The following is a 20514-nucleotide window of genomic DNA, read 5'->3' as shown; positions in this document are numbered from 1 at the left end:
TTTGCTATCCCACCAAGCAAAGGAGTGTGAAACAACATTAAACTAGCAGTCAAGCACATTTTAACAACATTAAGCAAATCTTGATAGAGAACCTGCATGCTTTTAAATAAAATTACATATCTAATTTGGAATATAAAATATAATCTCACTAATTGACCCGACATGGGAAAACTTAATACAATCGATTCAATTCAGACGAATAAACAATATAAAAAACTGAAAAATATTGTGAATCATTTTCTATTTGATAAGTAGGAGATAATTTTCTATTTTCTATTTTCCACCGGTCAAGCTTCTTTCCAAGACTTTGTTTTACCTTCATTCCCCACGTCCTCGAGCTTTTTTATTACAATTAAAAGAAGCCCAAAAACGAAATTAATATAGCTGAGAAAAAAAAGCACCAAATTATTACAGCTGTTGAATCATGAATACAATAGCTACAACAACAAGAACTTGTAGCTACAAAAGTAGAGAATAAGAAATGAGAAAGATGAGATCAGAAGCTGGAAAAGCAACAATCGAAGAACAGCTAGAAAAAGTATCACAATAATAGTAACAATACCCAGTATAGACATCAGACGGCTACATAAGAAACAAGAACATCAGGCTCCATGATTGGCATTATCCAATAGTGGACGAGTATTAATTGGTCCAATCTATATTGTTTTCAATGATTGCGTGCAACTGCGGAAGGAGAATGTGAACTTTCCAAGTCTTGTGAAATGTTAGGCCAATCTGTTTGAGGATTCCCTGGTTACAGAGACCAATTTGCACATATCATTTGAATTTCTATCTGTAGTGGAAGGATGGTGTTAGCAAAGACAACATTGCAACGGACTTTCCAAAAGCATTTGACAATAACATATCTGCAAGTGTGGAACTGAATGTCAAAGGATGGAGAAACACTATGGATATCTGATTTCTAAGACCATGCTCAAGGGAATGACTAAAGAACCAAAAAGCATGCTTTATGGATTATAATCTGCCACAAAAAGGACAAATGGGCAAAGGATAGATGAATTTAAGGCAATAGGAAGAAGGCAGCTTTACATGATAAGAGTTGAGACTGCCAATCAGCTTTGGACTTCCAGATTTGGAGGCTGATTTTATTCCATTTGGACTTGAGAAAAGAGCACTTCCACTCGCAGTTAAAACAAGGTGAGATGGTGATAGGGGAAAGGAGCTATGTGAAGATGGTGGGGGATGAAGCAGATGCTATGAGCATTATGCCATTTTCAGTCATTTTTAGTTTGCATGGCAATCCAGGGATAATAAATTATGAAGTTTAGGAGTAACTAACTGCTGGATTTCAAGAATTGTTTGTTTATCAGAGACTAAGAAATGGAAATGGCATATAAAGAGAGGCCACGATTCCCAATGGAAGGTGGAAGGATCCTATATATCTTGAAAAACTTGAATACCTTTTTTAAACAATCACTTTCCTTTGAACCTCTTAAAAATACCCGATGGTTGGCCATTCTTTTGAACCAACCAGTTCCACCAAATAGAGGAATAAGGGAAACTTAGCCCATGGCTGAGAGACTGATCGAACCTGATAGCAATATGTACCAGAACCCATAGAAAAAAGTTAACTTAATCTGCCCTCTACGCAACAAGAACTCAATAACTCATTAAGATGGCAATATCCAGATAGCGATTTTTTGACAGCTTTCTGACAAATAGGGAGTAGGAATTCAAAGAAACCATATGACAATAGAATAGTCCTAAAGAGTTCAAGATTTAAATAGAGATTATTTTCTGACAGGAACTGAACTAAGAACACAGTGGATTGGACCGCGGAAATACTTTAATCTAGATTTAGAAAGAAACATTCCCAGAATAAAGATAGGATTGAAATGTTTATTTTTCTGTCAAAGTCCACTTAGAGAAGAAAACAATTGAACCTGTTAAGGGTCGGGTTTATAAACCTGTTAAGAGTGTTTATCAATGACAACAATTATCAATGGCAACATCAACTCTTGTCTGCAACCTAAGTGTTCTATTCCACTGCAATTGATCAAGCCGTTCTTTCCTCCTACCATAGGGTTTCTGTTTCTCCAAGCAGCATTTCATGCTCTTCCCCTCACAACCTGCCGTCCCTAATTGATTTTCCAAACATAAACCGCCTTCATTCTGTTTATGCTCAACTGGTTTCCAGTTAACTTGGCATAACTGTTTCTCAAAAGGAAAAATGATGCTCCTGCATCAGAACAACATTAATTTTGTTAAAGTGATCCGCCAAGCTGGGGTTGAAGGGTGCAGATCCATGAGTTTTAAAGAATCAAAATGAAAGAATCATGTCTTTCCAGATAACAGTCACCCAAGAACATCCAATAGAGGCTGTTTGGATGCAAAATATAATCAACTCTTTCAAAGGATGGTGCAGGGGTATCCTGCTCTCAGATTTTGATTTCCTAAAATTTTGATTTTCTTGTTAAGTTTTCTATTTAATTTGTCTTTATATTAGTTTGAGTCCCTGTTGCAAAACAAAATACCTATCTCAAAGCAGAATACCTCATATCACCTTTCGAATAGTAAGACAAGTCCACAATTGAGGTAAGACCCAGAATTTTGCTGCTGTTCTCAGTGCATAAGCAGAGCACTGAGGGGAGACAGCTTATGCCAGAACTGTAAGGATTGCGACCTACTCAACAAGTGCCATGTCAGTAATTTCCATGAAATGTGGAAAGTCTACAAGATTCAAGGTCAATATGCACATTGACCAGTCAACAAAATATAAATTCTATTAAATTTAATGAAAGAAATATAAGCATGTCAAGGAAGACAAAACAATAGGTTCCTAATTTTTAACGACAATTTTTAACAAGATTCATCAATTGATTAACCTAAGTATCAATCCAAGAAACCATCAATCGATTACAAGAAATATCTCTGTTCTGAACTATGACCTTCCTGATAAGAGCTCCAGACACTTGTTCAAAAAACCACAAAAGGGTGAGAATATTGTAGGAAAGTGATTTTCCACCCTACCACGAACCTATTAAGCTTCCCCGAAATCTTTCCTAACATGAAAGCTACCCAGCCCGACATTGAGGAAGCCTAAACAAACAAAACTAAGAGGAGTAATGGAATTATGTAGCAAACAATGTCTAGAATACACAAGTGTCAGATGCATTATTCACAAGACATAATAATCATCTTTTTTTATCATCATTTTAGTGTCTTAGTTCCATCTCAAAACACATTCAAAATTTAACATGATTTAACATGGCCATACAAAATGACCTTCATGCATGCCCATCATAGATACACATTAACCATGCATTTAATCCCAATGTTTTCCTTTTTATAAAAATGAAAGAAAACCCTAGATGATCTATACATACATCAATCACTACATCATGCAAGACACATCTTCTGCAACAAGTCAGCCTAAAGTTTACAAGAGCATATAGGAATTACAATCAAATTAATATTGTCAAATGAGGTACACATATACTCAACCAAGAACATAGATACATACATGCAAATTCCTAATTCAATAGTACCGTGGACTTTCAAAGTTTCAAGGGCTTACATCATGAATGAAATTCTATTCAGACATAAGGAAAATGTGATAGAGATACTAAATAAAAGGACATCATAATACAATCACACTTCTTATAATGAAGTTAGAGATTCTCAAACATGTAATGCAAAACATGGAAATCCTAAAATATGCCCAAAATTCATGGGAAAAGACCAAACATGTCATGCAACTATATGACAGTGCATAATCTCAATAAATGGGGGAGCCTTTTGAAAGAGATGGATGCACTTCAAGCATAATGGTAGTGAGAATTTTATGTAATGCCTAAATAGTATAGGAAATCCGAAACAAGACAGAGCAGTTACGTGCAAAACATAACGGTAATCATGGTAATTTCTTATTATTATATTTTTCCTAGTAATTATATAATTGCATAATTTGGGCTGTGGCTGTGACAATACTGTTGATTTGAGTACATGTGGCCATGTTGGTTCTTAGGACCCCAAACTAGTGCTAGAGATAACATTACTATACAAACTACTTGACCTCCCTCAATGAAGGCTACAGGAGCGCACATAAAAAGGTGAAAGACTATCCAAAAATATGTGGCCAACATAGCATTTTCTAAACACAAATTGCAGCAAGGAAATATGAGTAACTGTGTTTAAACTTTAAATTGATAAACATTTCAATGTCAAAAGTAATGCTAAAAGGGACCAGTACTTTGAAACATGGCAATGTCAAAAGTAATGCTAAAAGGGATCAGTGCTTCGAAACATCTAATCAACATATCAAGAAAGGTCTCTGTCAAAAAAGAAATGGTCACCTTAGGTAACAGGTACGTATAGAGACTGCCACAAAGGAAATACAAAAGAAGCAGTTGTCAATAGGATGCACACAGATTTCAACATTGTTCTACAATCGATTTCATCAATGAAGGAGTACGATAGTGTCAATTGCATTTCAAAGAACAATGATAATGATAAATCTCACATACCTTCAGACATAAATGATTTCAGAGCTCCAAACAATGAGGTGCATTGCCAAACCATGGTTGGTTATGTGCTAGGAATATGCATACAAAAGTTGGAAGCACAAACAAAGAGTGTGAACTGTCGGCACCTTCAGCAGTATTGACTTCTCCGTCAAATTAGGAGTGTGACTGGTTTTCTCCATTTCTTTCTGACAATGGAGATCAAGTGAATGATGTTTTCTCCTGCTGGAACGAGCTTTCCCAGAGCCTACGATCCTACCAGCAGACCAAGATTTTCCTTGTGACTGTCACAAATTTCCTCTAATACTTAAGCTTAATCCAAGTTCTTCCCTTTTTCGCAGATCCCTCTCTCCGTATTCAATTCTTGCAAGAAAGACCATCGTGATAATGAATAGTGACCATGGTGGACGCAGAGATTAAAGTTACACATGACATGGAGAAAAGACAACTCTGGGATAATGAATATAGTTGCAAGTAGAATGGATGCGTTGGTAAAGAATTGTTTATCTGATCAAGTTGTGCTTGAAGGTAATGGAGAAGAGAAAGTAGATAGCGCATATGAAGAGGGGACATGTCTCTTGGAAGGCAAGGAAGAAAAGGATGCAGATAAGCAGATAAGTATAGAGATGGCAGCAGATGAGCATAAGGTTGAAGCTTGAGATAGAGTATCCAGCAATGCATAAAGGTCCTGAGTTTGATGAGGATCTGATGCAAGAGCATCCTAGGCTAGTGGCAATCCTACATGGTAAAGTGGTTGGACCTTGGAGTTAGAGAACTTGGTTGTAGAAGGACTGGTGCTCGGTCATTATTAGGCAATTCTTGGTGTAGTGTTGGCTCAAGAGATCGGTGGCTGAAGGCTTGTTCGGCATCTACACGGTTGCTCAGCTTATACAGTATTGCCTGGCACTCAAAGGAGCTTGGTGGTGGTGCTTGGCTGGTGGTTGTTGACGCTCAATAGTTTGGGCTTGCCAAGCAGAGTTCTTGCGGATTTGATCAATTTACTTGGCGCACTTAATGTGTGAGGAGTGTGATTGTGACATGGAGTGATCGTGGGAGTTTGTGTGGGCCTATTTGGCTCTTGTTTATTTGTGCTATGTGTATTTAATGGGTGTTGTAAGCGTTCTAAGACATTTGATATTTAATATCTATTGCAGGCCAACTTGTAGCTTAATTATGTATTTAATATAAGGGTTTATTTAATTTGTAACTTGCTAGGCTAACTTGTGGCTTAATTAGGTATAAGTAAGGGGTTTAGCGGAGTCTTGAATCATAATCATCCAGCATGGACAAGATAGAGTAGTTAAGAGAGTGAAGTTTGTGAGTAGAGCTAGTAGTTGCAACTTGGGAAACAAGGAGATTGCTCGGTGGCTTGCGACCACAAGTTTAGATCTTGCTGGAGGTTTCTACCAGAGTGTTGTTGTGCTAGATATCTAGACTAGCTAGGGTTTGAATTAGATCTTGAGGGATCTTGCAGAACTATTACTTGCTTTGTATTTTGACGAAGGAACATCGAGCTTGTATTTTTGTGGACCTTATGGTTTGCGCGATTGGGGATGTGTTTGAGGCATATTGGCCAACCTTGTCCTAAATGTGCATAGAGTTTGGAGTAATCATCTTGGAGTTAGAGCTATTTTGGTGACTGTTGGTCGTGGGTTCCTGATTTACTGGCGAACTTTGGAGATTGTATTCATGATCTTTGATCCATGGGAGTTGGCATGTGCACTCTTGGATTTGGATCATTGATTGACATAAAGACCTATGTCTAAGTGTGTGTATTCTTATGTGGTCTTATGAGTTAGTTATGCATTGTAAACTTGGGGCCTATCCTAAGTATTTAATTTATGTTATGTATTTAATGTTTGTAGCCAAGCCAACTTGTGGCTTGAGGGTGTATTTAATGTGAGTGTTTATTTAATGTCTATTATGCTAGGCCGACTTGTGGCTTGGTTTAGTATAAGTAGAGGGTCTTGTGGAGTCTAGAGTCATGATCATTCTTCATGGAGAAGAGGAGTAGCTGAGATAGCTAAGTTTGAGTAGAGCTAGTAGCTAGGTGTGGCTTGGGAAATAAGAAGGTTGTTTGTTAGCTTGCGAGCACGAGTTGAGATTCTTCTTAGAGTTCTCTACCAAGTTGTAGATTTGGGCTAGCTAGTGATTTGGATCTTGCAAGATCTTGCTAAACTTTTATTGTAATTGTTGGTGTATTTGGCCATAACCTAGAAGGCCTTACAGCTGGGCATTTTAGATGAAAATATTATTATGAGAATTGGTATTGTGTGGATCTAAATCTTTGTGTTATTGTTTATATTCCACTATGTTGGGGGCTAGGACATCTCCTTTGGGGATTCTCCTACCTTGCACTGCGTCAGGTGGTATTAGAGCGGAGGTTTTCCTGAGCATGTAAGTAGATCACCAAAGTTGAGGTAGTTTGCACCAAAACCTAGGGTGAAGATTATTTGGTCGCAATTGGATGTGATTGATTTTGTGGTGTATTGTTCCTTCTGATGTCCTATATATCTTTGTTGTAAGGTGGCAGATCGTGGTGCTGACTTACAATTGCAAAGGACTTATGGATGGATTGATGGTTGCGAAGATGAAAATTTGATCTTGTTGACTGAAAGTTTGATATGGTTGGTGATTGTTAAGAGCGTGGATTTGTTGCAGAGGGTTTTTGAAGATCTTGGAAGATGGCTCCAAGAGAATTGGACCCTAAGGTGATTGCCAATCTCTTTGATGTAGTGGAGAAGAAGATTTCAGAGATGTCTACTCGGTTGGAAGCTAGATTGACCAATCAAATTAAGGAAGGGATGGTTGAGTTTTGCAGAGATTTCTGTAACTAGAGCTTACCGCTCTAGAAGAGAGTGGTTTGGCCAATTAAGAAGATTGTGCAAAGGAGAAGACACTTTGCTGTTAAGGAAGAGGTAATTGATAACTTTCTTGAAGCTAAAGAGGAGATTTGTTTTCATGATCAGTTGGTTGTGGCTGACATGGAAATTGTAGAGCATCTTGTTGTGAGCGATGAGATTGATAATTGTGAGAATTCACATATGGATGTTTTTATTGATGTGGAGTTAGATGTTACTGGTGTGGATTCACTAGTTGCTCACATGGCTGAGGATTTACATGTTGCTCTTAGTGTGGATTTGGGCTTACATGTTGCTGACTTGGTTTTGGAGTTACATAATGTTGTTGACATGGATTTCATATCGAAGGATGTTATTATTTCTGGTTGTGATAAGTTGTAGGAATTATTGATGAAGCATTGAGTTCAGTTTGTTCTTGGGAGTGAGCATGCTGATTGGGTTGTTGCAATTCATTTGGTTCCTATGTTTGAGTGGATGAAGCATAGATGGTTGAGTTTAAGATTTGTTCTCTTATCCTTGATGAATTAGAAGCCTTTAGTGAAGATGAAGATGGTTGCAGATATTTCTTTTGGCATCAAAGTATGGGACATACTTTTCTATCTACCTTGGGAGTCTGATGTAGGAACATAGAGCTTGAATTTTTGTGAACTTTATGGTTTGCACGATTGAGGATGTGTTCGAGGCATATTGGGCAATCTTGTCCTAAGTGCACATAGAGTTTGGAGTAATTGTCTTGGAGTTAGAGCTATTTTGGTGACTGTTGGTTGTGGGTTCCTGATTTACTGGCGGACTTTGGAGATTGTATTCGTGAGCTTTGATCTATGGGAGTCGGTGTGTGTGCTCTTGGATTTGGATCATTGGTTGGCACATGAAACTATGTATAAGTGTGTGTATTCTTATTTGGTCTTATGAGTTAGTTATGCATTGTAAACTTGGGGCCTATCCTAAGTATTTAATTTATGTTATGTATTTAACGTTTGTAGCCAAGCTGACTTGTGGCTTGAGGGTCCATTTAATGTAAGTGTTTATTTAATGTCTATTATGCTAGGCTGACTTGTGGCTTGGTTTAGTATAAGTAAAGGGCCTTGCGGAGTCTAGAGTCATGATCATTCTTCATGGAGAAGAGAAGTAGCTGAGATAGTGAAGTTTAAGCAGAGCTAGTAGCTAAGTGTGGCTTGGAAAACAAGAAGGTTGCTTGGTGGTTTCCAAGCATGAGTTGAGATTCTTCTTGGAGTTCTCTACCAGGTTGCAGATCTGGGCTAGCTAGTGGCTTGGATCTTGCAAGATCTTGTTGAACTTTTATTGTAGTTGTTGATGTATTTGGCCGTAACCTAGAAAGCCTTATAGACGGGCATGTTGGATGAAAACCTTATTATGAGAATTGGCATTGTGTGGATCTAAATCTTTGTGTTATTGTTTATATTATGTTGTGTGGTTATTTGCTGGGGGCTAGGGCATCTCCTTTAGGGATTCTCCTGCTTTGCATTGCATCATATTTGGCCATAATAGGGAAGGCCTTATAGCCCGACACATTGCATGCAATCAGTTGTTTTATGAATAAAGCATTGAGTTTGGTATCAGATCTTGTATCTTGTGTTGTGTTTCCATTGTGTGGTTATTTGTTGGGGGCTAGGACATCTCGTTTGGCGATTCTCCTACCTTGCACTGCATCAGGTGGTATCAGAGTTTAGGTTTGATCTGGTTGGGAATTATCATAGGAAAGGTTTGCTCTGGTTGGAGACTTGTTGCAAAGGGTTTGCAAAAATCTTGGAAGATGTCTCTGAGAAGATTGGACCCTAGGGAAATTGATGATCTCTGTGATGCTATGGAGACCAAGATTTCAGAGAAGGTTAGGTCAAATTTCAAATTTGAGATGGAATTGATAAGGAATGAAATCATGAGATCTATTGTTGGTGTACCTAGGAATATGGGTATTGAAGATGGCTACAAGGAAGCTCTCGAAGACTTCGAGGTTGTTGGATCTAGTAACGAAGATAGAACTAATCGAGTTGAGAGATCTATGGAAGACAAAGCTGGTCGGCTGGATAGATTTGACACTCAATTTAAGTTGAAGTTGAAGCATAAGATGGATGTTTCTTATTTCTCAAGAACTCTGAATCCTGAAGACCTAATTGATTGGATTGGTGAGATGGAAGATTACTTTGAGTTGGAGAATATTGGTGATCCACTTAGAGTGAGGTTGGCACAATTTAAGTTGAAAGGACATGCTTCTCTTTGGTGGAAAGAATTGCAAAGAGATCAAGAAGAGGAAGGTGAAATGAAAATCACTAGGTAGCAGTTGATGGTGACTATATTGAAGATTAAGTTCATTCCTGTGCACTATCAACTTGAGTTGTTTAAGAGATTACAAAATCTAAAACAAAAGGACATGTCTATGAAAGATTACACCGAAGAGTTCTACAAGTTGACTATTCGATCTGGGCATAGAGAACTTTCTAAAGAAAAGTTGGCTCAGCACATTAATGGTTTGAGATTCAATATTCAAGATGAGATTGGTATGCTGAATATTGCTTCAGTTGAAGAAGCTTATTTGTATGCTTTGAAGGCAGAAGAGAAGTTGAAGAGCAAACATCAAGGTAATTCTTGAGGAAAGGAAAAGAAGGAACATTCTGAGAAGGATAAACAAATTGCTGAAGATGAACCAAAACCTGTTGATTAGAAGAAAAGGACAGGTATAGGTGCATTTGAGAGTACTTGCTACAGATGTGGTGAAGAATTTCACAGATCTTTTGAGTGTTCACAGAAGACTGGTCATAGGAGAGCTATTGTGGTGAATGAAGTTGAAGATTGTGTCAATGAACCTAAGCAGGAAGGGGAGAATTTGTTGGCTCAGTGAGGACTGTTTGGTAAAAAGGCACTGAAACTTTGTCAAAGGAGTAATTTGTTCAGGACTCGTTGTAAGTTTGGTGGTAAAATTTGCAATGTGATTGTGGATGGTGGCAGTACAGATAACCTTGTTGTTGAGGAGATGGTTCAAAAACTGGGTTTGAAGAGAATGGGACATCCTTGTCCTTATAAGTTTGGTTGGTTGCAAGATGAACATGCTTTGGAAGTGAAGTAGCAGTGTCTTGATGATTTCCTGATTGGGAAGTATAAGGATCAAGTGTTGTGTGATATTGTGGACATGAGTAGTTGTCACATATTGGTTGGTAGACATTGGCAATATGATTGTAGGGCTATTCATGATTGTGTTAAGAATGTGATTACAATTGAGAAAGGTGGCATGAAGCATTCCTTGATTCCTTTGTTGAATGAAGAACTCAGTAGGAGGAACCTAAGTATTGGTAGCCGAGTTGAGTTGAAGGATTCTAAGAGGGTTAGAGATCAGCGTGGAAAGAAAACCTGTGGAACACCGAGGATGGATGTGAAGAAGTAGGGCAAATAGTTGTTTGTTGCTAGAAAGGATTGGCAGAAGCGGAACAAGGGAAAGAGTGTGAAAGTTGAAGACTTGGAGGATATGTATGTGAAGAACCCATTTGGGATTTATGTGTTGAATCCCAGAAGATGTTCTTCTAGCTACTAAGAACATCTTTTCACACCTGGGGTGTCTGATGCAGGAGCATCCTAGGCTAGTGGTAATCCTGCATGGTGAAGTGGTTGGACCTTGGAGTTGGAAAACTCGATCGCAGAAGGACTGGTGCTCAGTCATTATTGGGCAGTTCTTGGGGTAGTATTGACCAAGGAGCTCAGTCGCTAAAGGCTTGCTCGACATTTCTAGTGTTTCTCAGCTTATACTATATTTCTCGGCACTCAAAGGAGCTTGACAGTGCTTGGTTGGTGGTTGCTGACGCTTAGTAGTTTGGGCTTCTTGAATGGAGTTTTGCAGATTTGATCAATTGACTTGGTGCATTTAATGTGTGAGGAGTATGATCATGATGTGCAATGATTGTTGAAGTTTGTGTGGGCCTATTCGGGTCTTCTTTATTTGTCCTATGTGTATTTAATAGGTGTTGTAAGCCTTCTAAAGGATTTGGTATTTAATATCTGTTGCAAGCCGACTTGTGTCTTGGTTGGGTATAAGTAGGGGGTTTAGGGGAGTCTTGAATCATAATCATCCAGCATGGACAAGATGGACTAGCTAAGAGAGCGAAGTTTGTGAGCAGAGCTAATGGCTGCAACTTGGGAAACAAGGAGATTGCTTGGTGACTTGTGAGCACAAGTTTAAATCTCACTAGAGGTTTCTACCAGAGTGTTGTTGTATAGATATGGACTAGCTAGGGTTTGAGTTGGATCTTGAGGGATCTTATAGAACTATTACTTGCTTTGTATTTGACCATAACCGAGAAGGCCTTACAACCTGGCACATTGCATATAATCAGTTGTTTTATGAATAAAGAGTTGAGTTTGTTATTAGATCTTGTATCGTGTGTTGTGTTTCCGTTGTGTGGTTATTTGCTAGGGGCTAGGACATATCCTTTGGGGATTCTCATGCCTTGCACTACATTAGGATCCTAATGAAGAGGAAGAATTACATAAGGAAGAGATTGAAAAGATTGAACAATTTTTTAGTGTAGCAACAAGGAAAGTAATAGCCATGATAAATTAAAAGGATGATGGACCAGATGTAGAGTATGAGCATGTTGATGAAGACTATAAGCATGCAGAGGAAACTGAGGTGCCATTACATTTGAAAGAACAACTTGAGGAAAAGAGTATAGTTTTTCTGAAGGAGGGTGGAGCAAGGAAAGAAGGAGAAGATTCAACAATGAATTGTGAAATTGCAGATTTACGTAAGGATTTTGATGTCATTGAAAAGAATGAATTGAAAGGAATGACAAGTGAATGAATGATGAGGGAGAATTGAGGCGAAGATTCAACAATGAATGGTGAAATTGCAGATTTATGTAAGGATTTTAATGTCATTGAAAAGAATAATAAGTGAATGAATTGTAAAGGAGAATTGTGGAAATTGAAAGTTGAAAAATACAATCTGAAGGCAAAGATATCAGCAGCAAGTGTAAATGAATGCAGATGGAGAAGCTTAAGAAGAGTGCATGTAATCATAAAGTAAATTCTGTGGGAGAACGTCAAGGGATGCCAAAATAAGTCAATTAGAAGAGGAGGAAAAAGAAAGAGACAAATGATATTTTTAACTTCATGAGCAGGAGCTCATGATTTCTTTCCTGCTTGGGATTCTGATGCAGGGGCATCGAGCTCTTAGATTTTGATTTCCTCAATTTTTGGTTTTCTTATTAAGTTTTCTGTTTAATTATGTTACTTTGAGTCCCTGTCGCAAAACAGTATACTATTCACAAAGAAGAGCACCTCCTGTTGCCTTTCGAAAAGGAAGATAAGTCCATGGTTGAGGTAAGACCCAGTAGTCTGCAGCTGTCATACTAGGAAGACAAACAGTTTGATGAAAAGATGAAATGACTGGGAAAGTTGAAACAATCATCGACAGTTGTAAGTGGGTTTGTTTGGTGGTTTTAAGAAGAATAGGGTTTGTTGTTGGACGGTTGGTGGGGATGGAACAAAAGAAGGGAGAACACCCTGTTCCCAGAGAATAGAAAGAATGGAGAATTTCTGCAGATTGAAGTCGAAGAGCAAAGTTGAGGTGTTGTGGGAAGATTGAAAGTTGGTTTTGGGCATTGATTTGTTATATGAGTAGAATCTGATTCCCCAAAGGAATCGAATACATTTCAAAGTTTTGAGGAAAGGGTGTTAACAGAGATTAATTTCGATTTAACTTTGTTCATTGTATCTATTGATTCCAATCTGAGTGCTCTGATTCTGTTCATGATGAAGGATAAATGTTTATTAAAGGAATCTCTGTTTTCAACCTGAACTTCCTATCATTATTCTTTGTTGCTTTCCTCTCTATGAAATTCTGTCAAACTGTGATTGATAGAGCTGCTATCTTTTGTAATATTTCTGCATTTTAGAGTTTCTGTTGCCTTGGGCAGAGTTAGTGGAATTTGTTTTTGAATGTAGAAAGTGTTTCCGTCAAAGGAGCATCACCCTCCAAAGCTCTAATTATCCACTTAGGCAGATTTTTTGCGTGTGGATCAATGATTCCTAACCCTCCTTTGTCCTTGGGTTGAATCCAATGCTCCCAGGATGTAGCAGGTAGTCCCTTTTTGTTTCCCAGTTTGGCTCATAAGAAATTTCTGATAAGCTGGGTTAATTGGTTGTAGCAATGTTTGGAAGATAGTCAACAAGATTATCTATGAACATGACTAGCAAGCGGGATTTTGTTTACCACTTGGATATGCCCAGGCCATAAATAGGAATCTATTAGTCCAATTCCAAAGTCTGGCCTTCATTTTGTTCATATATATACAAGTTTCCTAAGAAAAATTAAGGGAAACATGTTATTTACTAAACAGTATATAGATTGACCTGTATCTGATCTATTGAAGCCAAAAGCTTGGTCCAGATAACCGTTTAGAAAAATATTAAAACTTTATAGAAACTTATAGTAAAACCTTAACTGTTCATTATTATTACAGGTCTAACATGGTGCAGAAGCCTAATTTTGAAATTGCTTCATTTAGCATCACCAATAATCTTCGCAAGAGCATTATCCCTGCTAAAAATGATGGAAACAACTCACATCTCACAGAATAATTTCCCTTTCAACAATCTTGAAGATAAATTTTGTTGAAGTACAACTTTAATAGTCATACCAGGGGCATGTTTAACAAACCAAATGCAATTGCCAACTTTTCTCTATGGTGGCAGAGAAATAACTATTTTTCCTTCTCTTCCACTTCATTAGTCAAATGCTTTTAATCTGGAAAATACCCTCCTGCCTTCATCTCCCAAGCCAATTTCTCCAACTTTGAATAGATCTCCTGCGTCTGGGTGTGAACTGTCTCCCACACAAAAAGTATGTATCATTTTATGGACTTCAATCCAACTACATCCAGGGATCTTTACAATTCCTCTATCTTTCATCAATCTCCTGACCATTTGAACCTCACTCCAGCAGCCCACTTCCGCATAGATGTTTGACAGAAGAACATAAGCTGCAGTATTTTTAGGATCCAAATCAAAAAGCAGTGTTGCTGTAAATACTCCTAAGCCTATATTCCTATGTAGTCTACAGGCACCAAGAAAACAAATCCACACAACCACTGAAGGTATAACTGGCATCTTAATGATAAAGTTTAGGGTGTCCTCAAGATAGCCAGCGCGAGAAAGAAGATCAACCATGCACATATAATGATCCCCTGTAGGTGCAATGCAATAATGGTTACTCATTTCATTAAAGTATGTACATCCTTCATCCACTAGACCGGAATGGCTGCATGCAAATAGGACACAAGAAAAGCTTACAGTGTCAGGATATATTCCACAATGCTTCATCAATTCAAAATTCTTGAGAGCATCCTTAAAAGATCCATTTTGTGCATACCCTGCAATCATGGCAGTCCATGAGACCACATTTCTTTCGGGTATTTTGTCAAACAGCTCACGTGCCTTGTCTATCCTTCCACATTTTGCATACATATCTACAAGGGCATTTGCAACGACAACATCTGACAAGAATTCTCTATCCATTATGCTTTGATGGATGTCCATACCCTGCTCCAAAGTTCCCATTTTGGCACAGGCTGGAAGGATGTTGGCAAAGGTTGTGGCATCAGGCTTTACACCTGTCAATTGCATTTGCTTGAAAATTTCTAAAGCATTTTCAACCATTCCATTTTGTGCATATCCAATAATCATGGCATTCCAGGAAACCACATCTTTTTGAGGTATTTTATCAAATAGTCGACATGCCTTGTCTATGCTTCCACATTTTGCATACATGTCTATCAGGGCAATTGCAACTACGATATCTGATAGAAATTCCCTTTCCACTATGCTTTGATGGATGGTCATACCCTGTTTCAAAGCTCCCATTCTTGCACAGGCTGGGAGTATACTGGCTAATGTTGTGGAATTTGGCTCTACACCTTCCAATTGCATTTGCATGAAAGTTTCTAAAGCCTTTTCAACAAACCCATTGTGTACGTATCCTACAATCATTGTAGTCCATGAGACCACATTTCTTTGAGGCATTTTATTAAACATTTTATATGCCCTGTTTATGCTTCCGCATTTTGCGTACATGTCTACCAAAGCATTTTCGACAACATCTGACAAAAACTCTCCTTCCACTATGCTTTGATGGATGCCCATACCCAGTTTCAAATCTTCCATTTTGGCACAGATCGTAAGGATGCTAGCAAAGGTTCTTGAATTTGGCTTGACACCTTCCAATTTCATTTGCTTGAAAGTTTCCAAAGACTTTTCAACAAGTCCATTTTGTGCATATCCTACAGTCATTGCAGTCCATGAGACCACGTTCCGTTGAGGCATTCTGCCAAACAGTTCGCATGCCTTGTCTATGCTTCCACATTTTGCATACATGTCTACCAGGGCACTTACAACTACAACATCTGATAAAAATCCCCCTTCCATTACGCTTTGATGGATCGCTGTACCATGTTCCACAGCTCCCATTTTGGCACAAGATGGGAGGATGCTGGCAAACGTAGTCGAATTTGGCTTTACACCTGTCAATTGCATTTGCTTGAAAATTTCTAAAGCATTGTCATAGTCTCCATTTTGTACATATCCTGAAATCATTGCAGTCCATGAGATTACATCTCTTTGAGGCATTCTGTCAAACAAATCGCGTGCCTTGTCTAAGCTTCCACACTTTGCATACATGTCTACCAGGGCATTTGCCACTACAAGATTTAATAAAATTTCTCTATCCTTAATGGATAGATGGATGTCCATACCCTGCTCCAAGCCTCCCATTTTGGCACAGGCTGGTATCACGCTGGCAAATGTTAACTCATTGGGATGGAAACCTCTTCGTTGCATTTGGTGAAACAGTGCGACCGCCTCGTGGGGATCCTCATATCTTCGATATGTTACAATAATCGTATTCCACGAGACGCTGTCTCGTTCTTTCATGTGATTAAACATTTTACGAGCATCAATCAAACTTCCGCACTTGGCATACATGTTAATCAACCTATTCTGAAAAGTTGTAGGAATAGCAAATGAAAATCGCCTGTAAGCGATGAAGAGTGGACATCTTTTACCTTGCGAAAGGGCGTTCTTGAGAATGTAGGTTTTTCGAGGGTTCCAAGCCACCATTTGAACACTACCAGTAACAATTTTCTTTTGAATACAACTTTGAATGTGCATTCTTGAGAATGATGGTCCGCGATAATCGAAGCTTCCAGGCAATCATTTGAATATCACCTGTAACAATTTTCTTTTGTAACAATTTTGAAAGCGCAGTCTTGAGAATGCAGGTCTGCAACAATCGAAGGTTCCAATCCACAATTTGAATGGTAACAGTAAACATTTTCTTTAGAATGCAACTTTGATAGCGCATTCTTGAGAACATGGACTTGCAATAATCTTCGCAACCAAGCGAACATAGCTTACTTCGAGTCAGTAGATTTGTTTCATAAGGAGAAAGAAATATGTTTGGATGGAAGTATATTCGAATCTTCACGAAATTTAAAGGGTGAAGGCGCAGAAAGTTTATTTTGAGGTAGGTTAATGTAACAGACAAAGTGAACATTTATTTAGTTTAGAAAAAGGAATGAACGATTGAAAGGTAATTTTGAGAATTAAGGACTTATTGTAGGTACAATTAAGGACTTATTGTAAATTAGGTAGGGTTTGTTGTGTTTTGTTTTATATTTAGAGATCGTGTTGTAAGGTTCATTAAGATGTCATTGAATTTTTAATAATATTATGAAATCTTGGATCAATTAGATCAAAAAATGTTATTTTCTATAGTTTATTATAATAGTGTAATGATGAAATTTCTATAACTCGTGGTTGTCCCTAATAGTTTTTATTCATTTTGGTCAGTGGGCTTTGATATGATGAACTAATTTTCTTTTCTCTCCATATTGTATATTTGTTGGAACTTGAGCGTTTGTTAAACCTATTTTAAACATAATCTAACAAAGATAATGGTCTAACTTAATCGAGTTATCCCTTGGTTGGATGTTCCCATCGAGGCGGAATAGTCCTACCAATTGGTAGAGTCTCGGGATTGGTAGTGTTCTTCAATTTAAGTTGACTCCAATTTTCCTTCCCCTTCTATAATAACGCGTATGCAAATTATGTGATTAGGTGTGCTAGAAAGTTTTATTTAAAATAATTTCTTAACTTCATTTTGTACATTTTTTCACATCACACTACAAAAAATCCAAGAATCATCTAACATTGTTGTAGTAATTGTGAGCATTTTACCCATAGTATTTGGATTTAAAAATATATACTAGGCATTTTACAAGTTCGAATCACACACATGTATTACTTTTCTCCCATAAAAATATATTGTTCATTGTAAGTAACTATATTCAAGAAAAGAAGCAAAATACCCATTTTGGCAGGAAACTCTTAGGTGTTTCTCAACATTATAATGTTGGATATTCTTTAAAAAAATGGCAATAGATCTCCTAAGCAAGTGCATGGCCACATTAGATAGTACTACTTGGTGGGTACATCATTGGCGAATGATAGTGCTATTGTACCTATAATCAATTCATATTACATTCATTCTTCATTCTTAGAGCTAAGTAATTACGTTTGTCATGTGTTATTGGTCCTTGTATTAATTCTTTTGGTCATATATTCATGTTAGCTCTTGATAGGTCTATGTTAGTATGACCATATTGCTTGATTACTATATATTTTTAGTTTTAGTTTTTGTTAGTTAAGAGGCCATGATGCCCAAGATTGTATTTAGATTTAAAACTATCTTGATTGGGCACCAAAGATCAGAGATGGATATGTGTCCTTAGTGTAGCCCTTACATAAATATCTCATAGTGATTTAACCAATTTTAGTGCCTATTTTTTTATTTCCAAATTTGTAGCTTTGCTCTTCAAAATTCCTTGTGAATATAACCTGAAAATTAAACTTGGCTACATCAAGTTATTAGAATGAAATGAAGTATGTATCATAATCAAAATGAAACTTATCTCCTTTTAACTTTAATTTTGAAATCAAATAGTACAAAGACAAATTTTGAATAACCTAAAATATGTCTCTTATTAACATTAAACTTCCATGATACCAACTAAATTGGTCAATCATACAACTTGCACATAGATATACAATAGGTCTATCAAAAGACATTAACATGTATATTTTGATAGTAAAAGTACTAAACCAATTTTACTCCAAGAGCAAGTGTCTAACTAATACTTATCATGTATTAGCTTATCTTATTAGAATCTCTTTTCCATTTGCTCCTTTGTTAGCAAGATTATCTGCTTCTTTATTACCTTTCCTATAAATATGTTTTATAATTGTTTCTTCAAATTGATCAACAATGGTTAGAGACTATTCAAGTTTAGAATTAAGGATCCAGTTTGGGCTTTCTCTTTTTCTTAATGCATTTAGGATAATTTGTGAGTCTGCTTCAATGAATAATTTGTTAATACCTATCTATCTACTTAGTGTGAGGCCTTCTATTAGGGCCTCTAATTTAGCTAAGTTATTAGACATTACTCCTAAAGGTTTGGCATGTTTAAGTAGGCATGATCCATTATTTGAATAAATTGCATCCTAAATCTATTGACCTTGGATTACCACTAGAGGCCCCATCAAAATTTTAACTTTGACCATCCTACAGAAGGAGGTTCCCATTTATATTATTTCCTAGCGATCCTGTTGGATTTTATGTATATCATTGGTGGATTAATTAATTTAAGCCAATTTTTATGCATATATGCATCCCGATCTGAAAAGGAACCTTCCTCCTTATATGAGTTTATGAGATTATTGTTAGCTAAATACAAGCCTCCAATTTATTAAGAAAGGATGTTAGATCCATCTTTTCATTACAAAAAAATATCCTATTCCTTTCTTTCCGCAATTCTCATAGAAATATGGAAGAGCATATTTTCCATAAATTACAATAAACCTTAGTGCAACCATGTTTCAGCCAACTTTTTTTAAAAATTAGTAGATTATCAAGGAATTCAGTTTGCTAAGTTAATTTTTTACATAACCAATACCAACAATTCTTAGCAAAGGGAAAATCATAAAGCAAGTGTTCAGAGGTTTTTGATTCTTTTTCACAAAGCAGGCATGGGTATGTGCAGGATCATGGTGTGCCAAAAAGTGGTGATGTGAAAAATATGTAGTTTTGAAATGTCTAAAAGCATTTCAAAATCCGCTTTGACTTTTTTCCCACCCATCCTGATACCAAACCAAAAATGTAATACCTTGCCTTATCGAGTACTTGATTTGAGAATGGGTATCCAATTTAAAAATGGATACCTGATTTCATAATGGGTACCCAATCTATGTGCCCAAATCATGGAGCCAAATTCAAATGTAAAGAGGGCGGGGACCAATTTTTAAGATAAATATTGATTTGTATTTACCAAACTCAAAGGGGGACCAATTATTATATATAGTTACTAAAATTTATTATATAGTATTAAATAATAATAATGATTATATATATATATATATATATATATATATATATATATATATATATATATATATATATATATATATATATATATATATATATTATAACCTAAGTTAATAAACTATATGATGATGTATGTTCCTAGGGGTCCCCTTAGGGACATACATGTGTTCCAATGAGTCTGAATGGGTCATGGGATACCCTAATTATATATTGTGTATATTATTATTATATATTATATACACTAGTAACCTAAGTTAATAACCTATATGATGATGTCTATTCCTAGGGGTCCCCCTAGGGACATACATGTGTTCCAATGAGTCCAAATGGGTCATGTATGACTCCTTTCGACCCATTGTACAACAACATATCTTCCTAGGGGTCATAGGATGCCTAGGGACATACATCTTGTGTTTCAATGGGTAGAAAGGGGTTATAGAGTATACTATGACCCCTTTTGGCCTATTATATAACAACATATGTTTCCTAGGGGTCCTAGGACCCTTATAGACATATATGTTGTGTTCCAAAGGGTCGAAATGGGTCATAGAGTATCATATGACCCTTTTGACCTATTACATGACAACATACATTCCTAGGGGTCCTATGACCCCTAGGAACATATGTTGTCATGTAATGGGCCAAAAGGGGTCATAGGGTGGTATCTAATGACACCTTTTGACCCATTGGAACACAACACACATGATGATAAGGGTCCTAGGACCCC

General features: G+C 37.1%; 2 protein-coding genes across 3 annotated transcripts; both read right to left on the bottom strand.

Annotated features, from left to right (window-relative positions):
- Positions 1–1848: 1848 nt before the first annotated feature.
- LOC149556368 (uncharacterized) lies at positions 1849–13618 on the bottom strand. Of its 2 annotated transcripts, none has more exons than XM_089830657.1 (3): positions 4488–13618; positions 2515–2644; positions 1849–2200 (listed from the first exon to the last, which is right to left on the bottom strand). In XM_089830657.1, exons 1-3 carry the CDS (start codon positions 4540–4542, stop codon positions 1945–1947), a joined length of 441 nt encoding a protein of 146 aa, XP_089686783.1. In that variant the 5' UTR covers positions 4543–13618; the 3' UTR covers positions 1849–1944. The 2 variants fall into 2 exon arrangements, with proteins under 2 accessions (XP_089686783.1, XP_089686784.1); XM_089830658.1 differs by having other exon boundaries at positions 2083–2200; positions 2525–2644.
- Positions 13619–13749: 131 nt separating this feature from the next.
- LOC149556367 (pentatricopeptide repeat-containing protein At4g13650-like) lies at positions 13750–16796 on the bottom strand. The gene is made up of 2 exons (XM_089830656.1): positions 14724–16796; positions 13750–14612 (listed from the first exon to the last, which is right to left on the bottom strand). Exons 1-2 carry the CDS (start codon positions 16514–16516, stop codon positions 14081–14083), a joined length of 2325 nt encoding a protein of 774 aa, XP_089686782.1. The 5' UTR covers positions 16517–16796; the 3' UTR covers positions 13750–14080.
- Positions 16797–20514: the final 3718 nt, after the last annotated feature.

The sequence above is a fragment of the Cupressus sempervirens genome, chromosome 5 (genome assembly GCF_028749045.1).
Source record: "Cupressus sempervirens isolate cs-2001-9-10 chromosome 5, ASM2874904v1, whole genome shotgun sequence".
Taxonomy (NCBI): domain Eukaryota; kingdom Viridiplantae; phylum Streptophyta; class Pinopsida; order Cupressales; family Cupressaceae; genus Cupressus; species Cupressus sempervirens.
The sequence above is the reverse complement of the archived record's forward strand: the minus strand, read 5'-3'. Positions and strand labels throughout refer to the sequence as shown.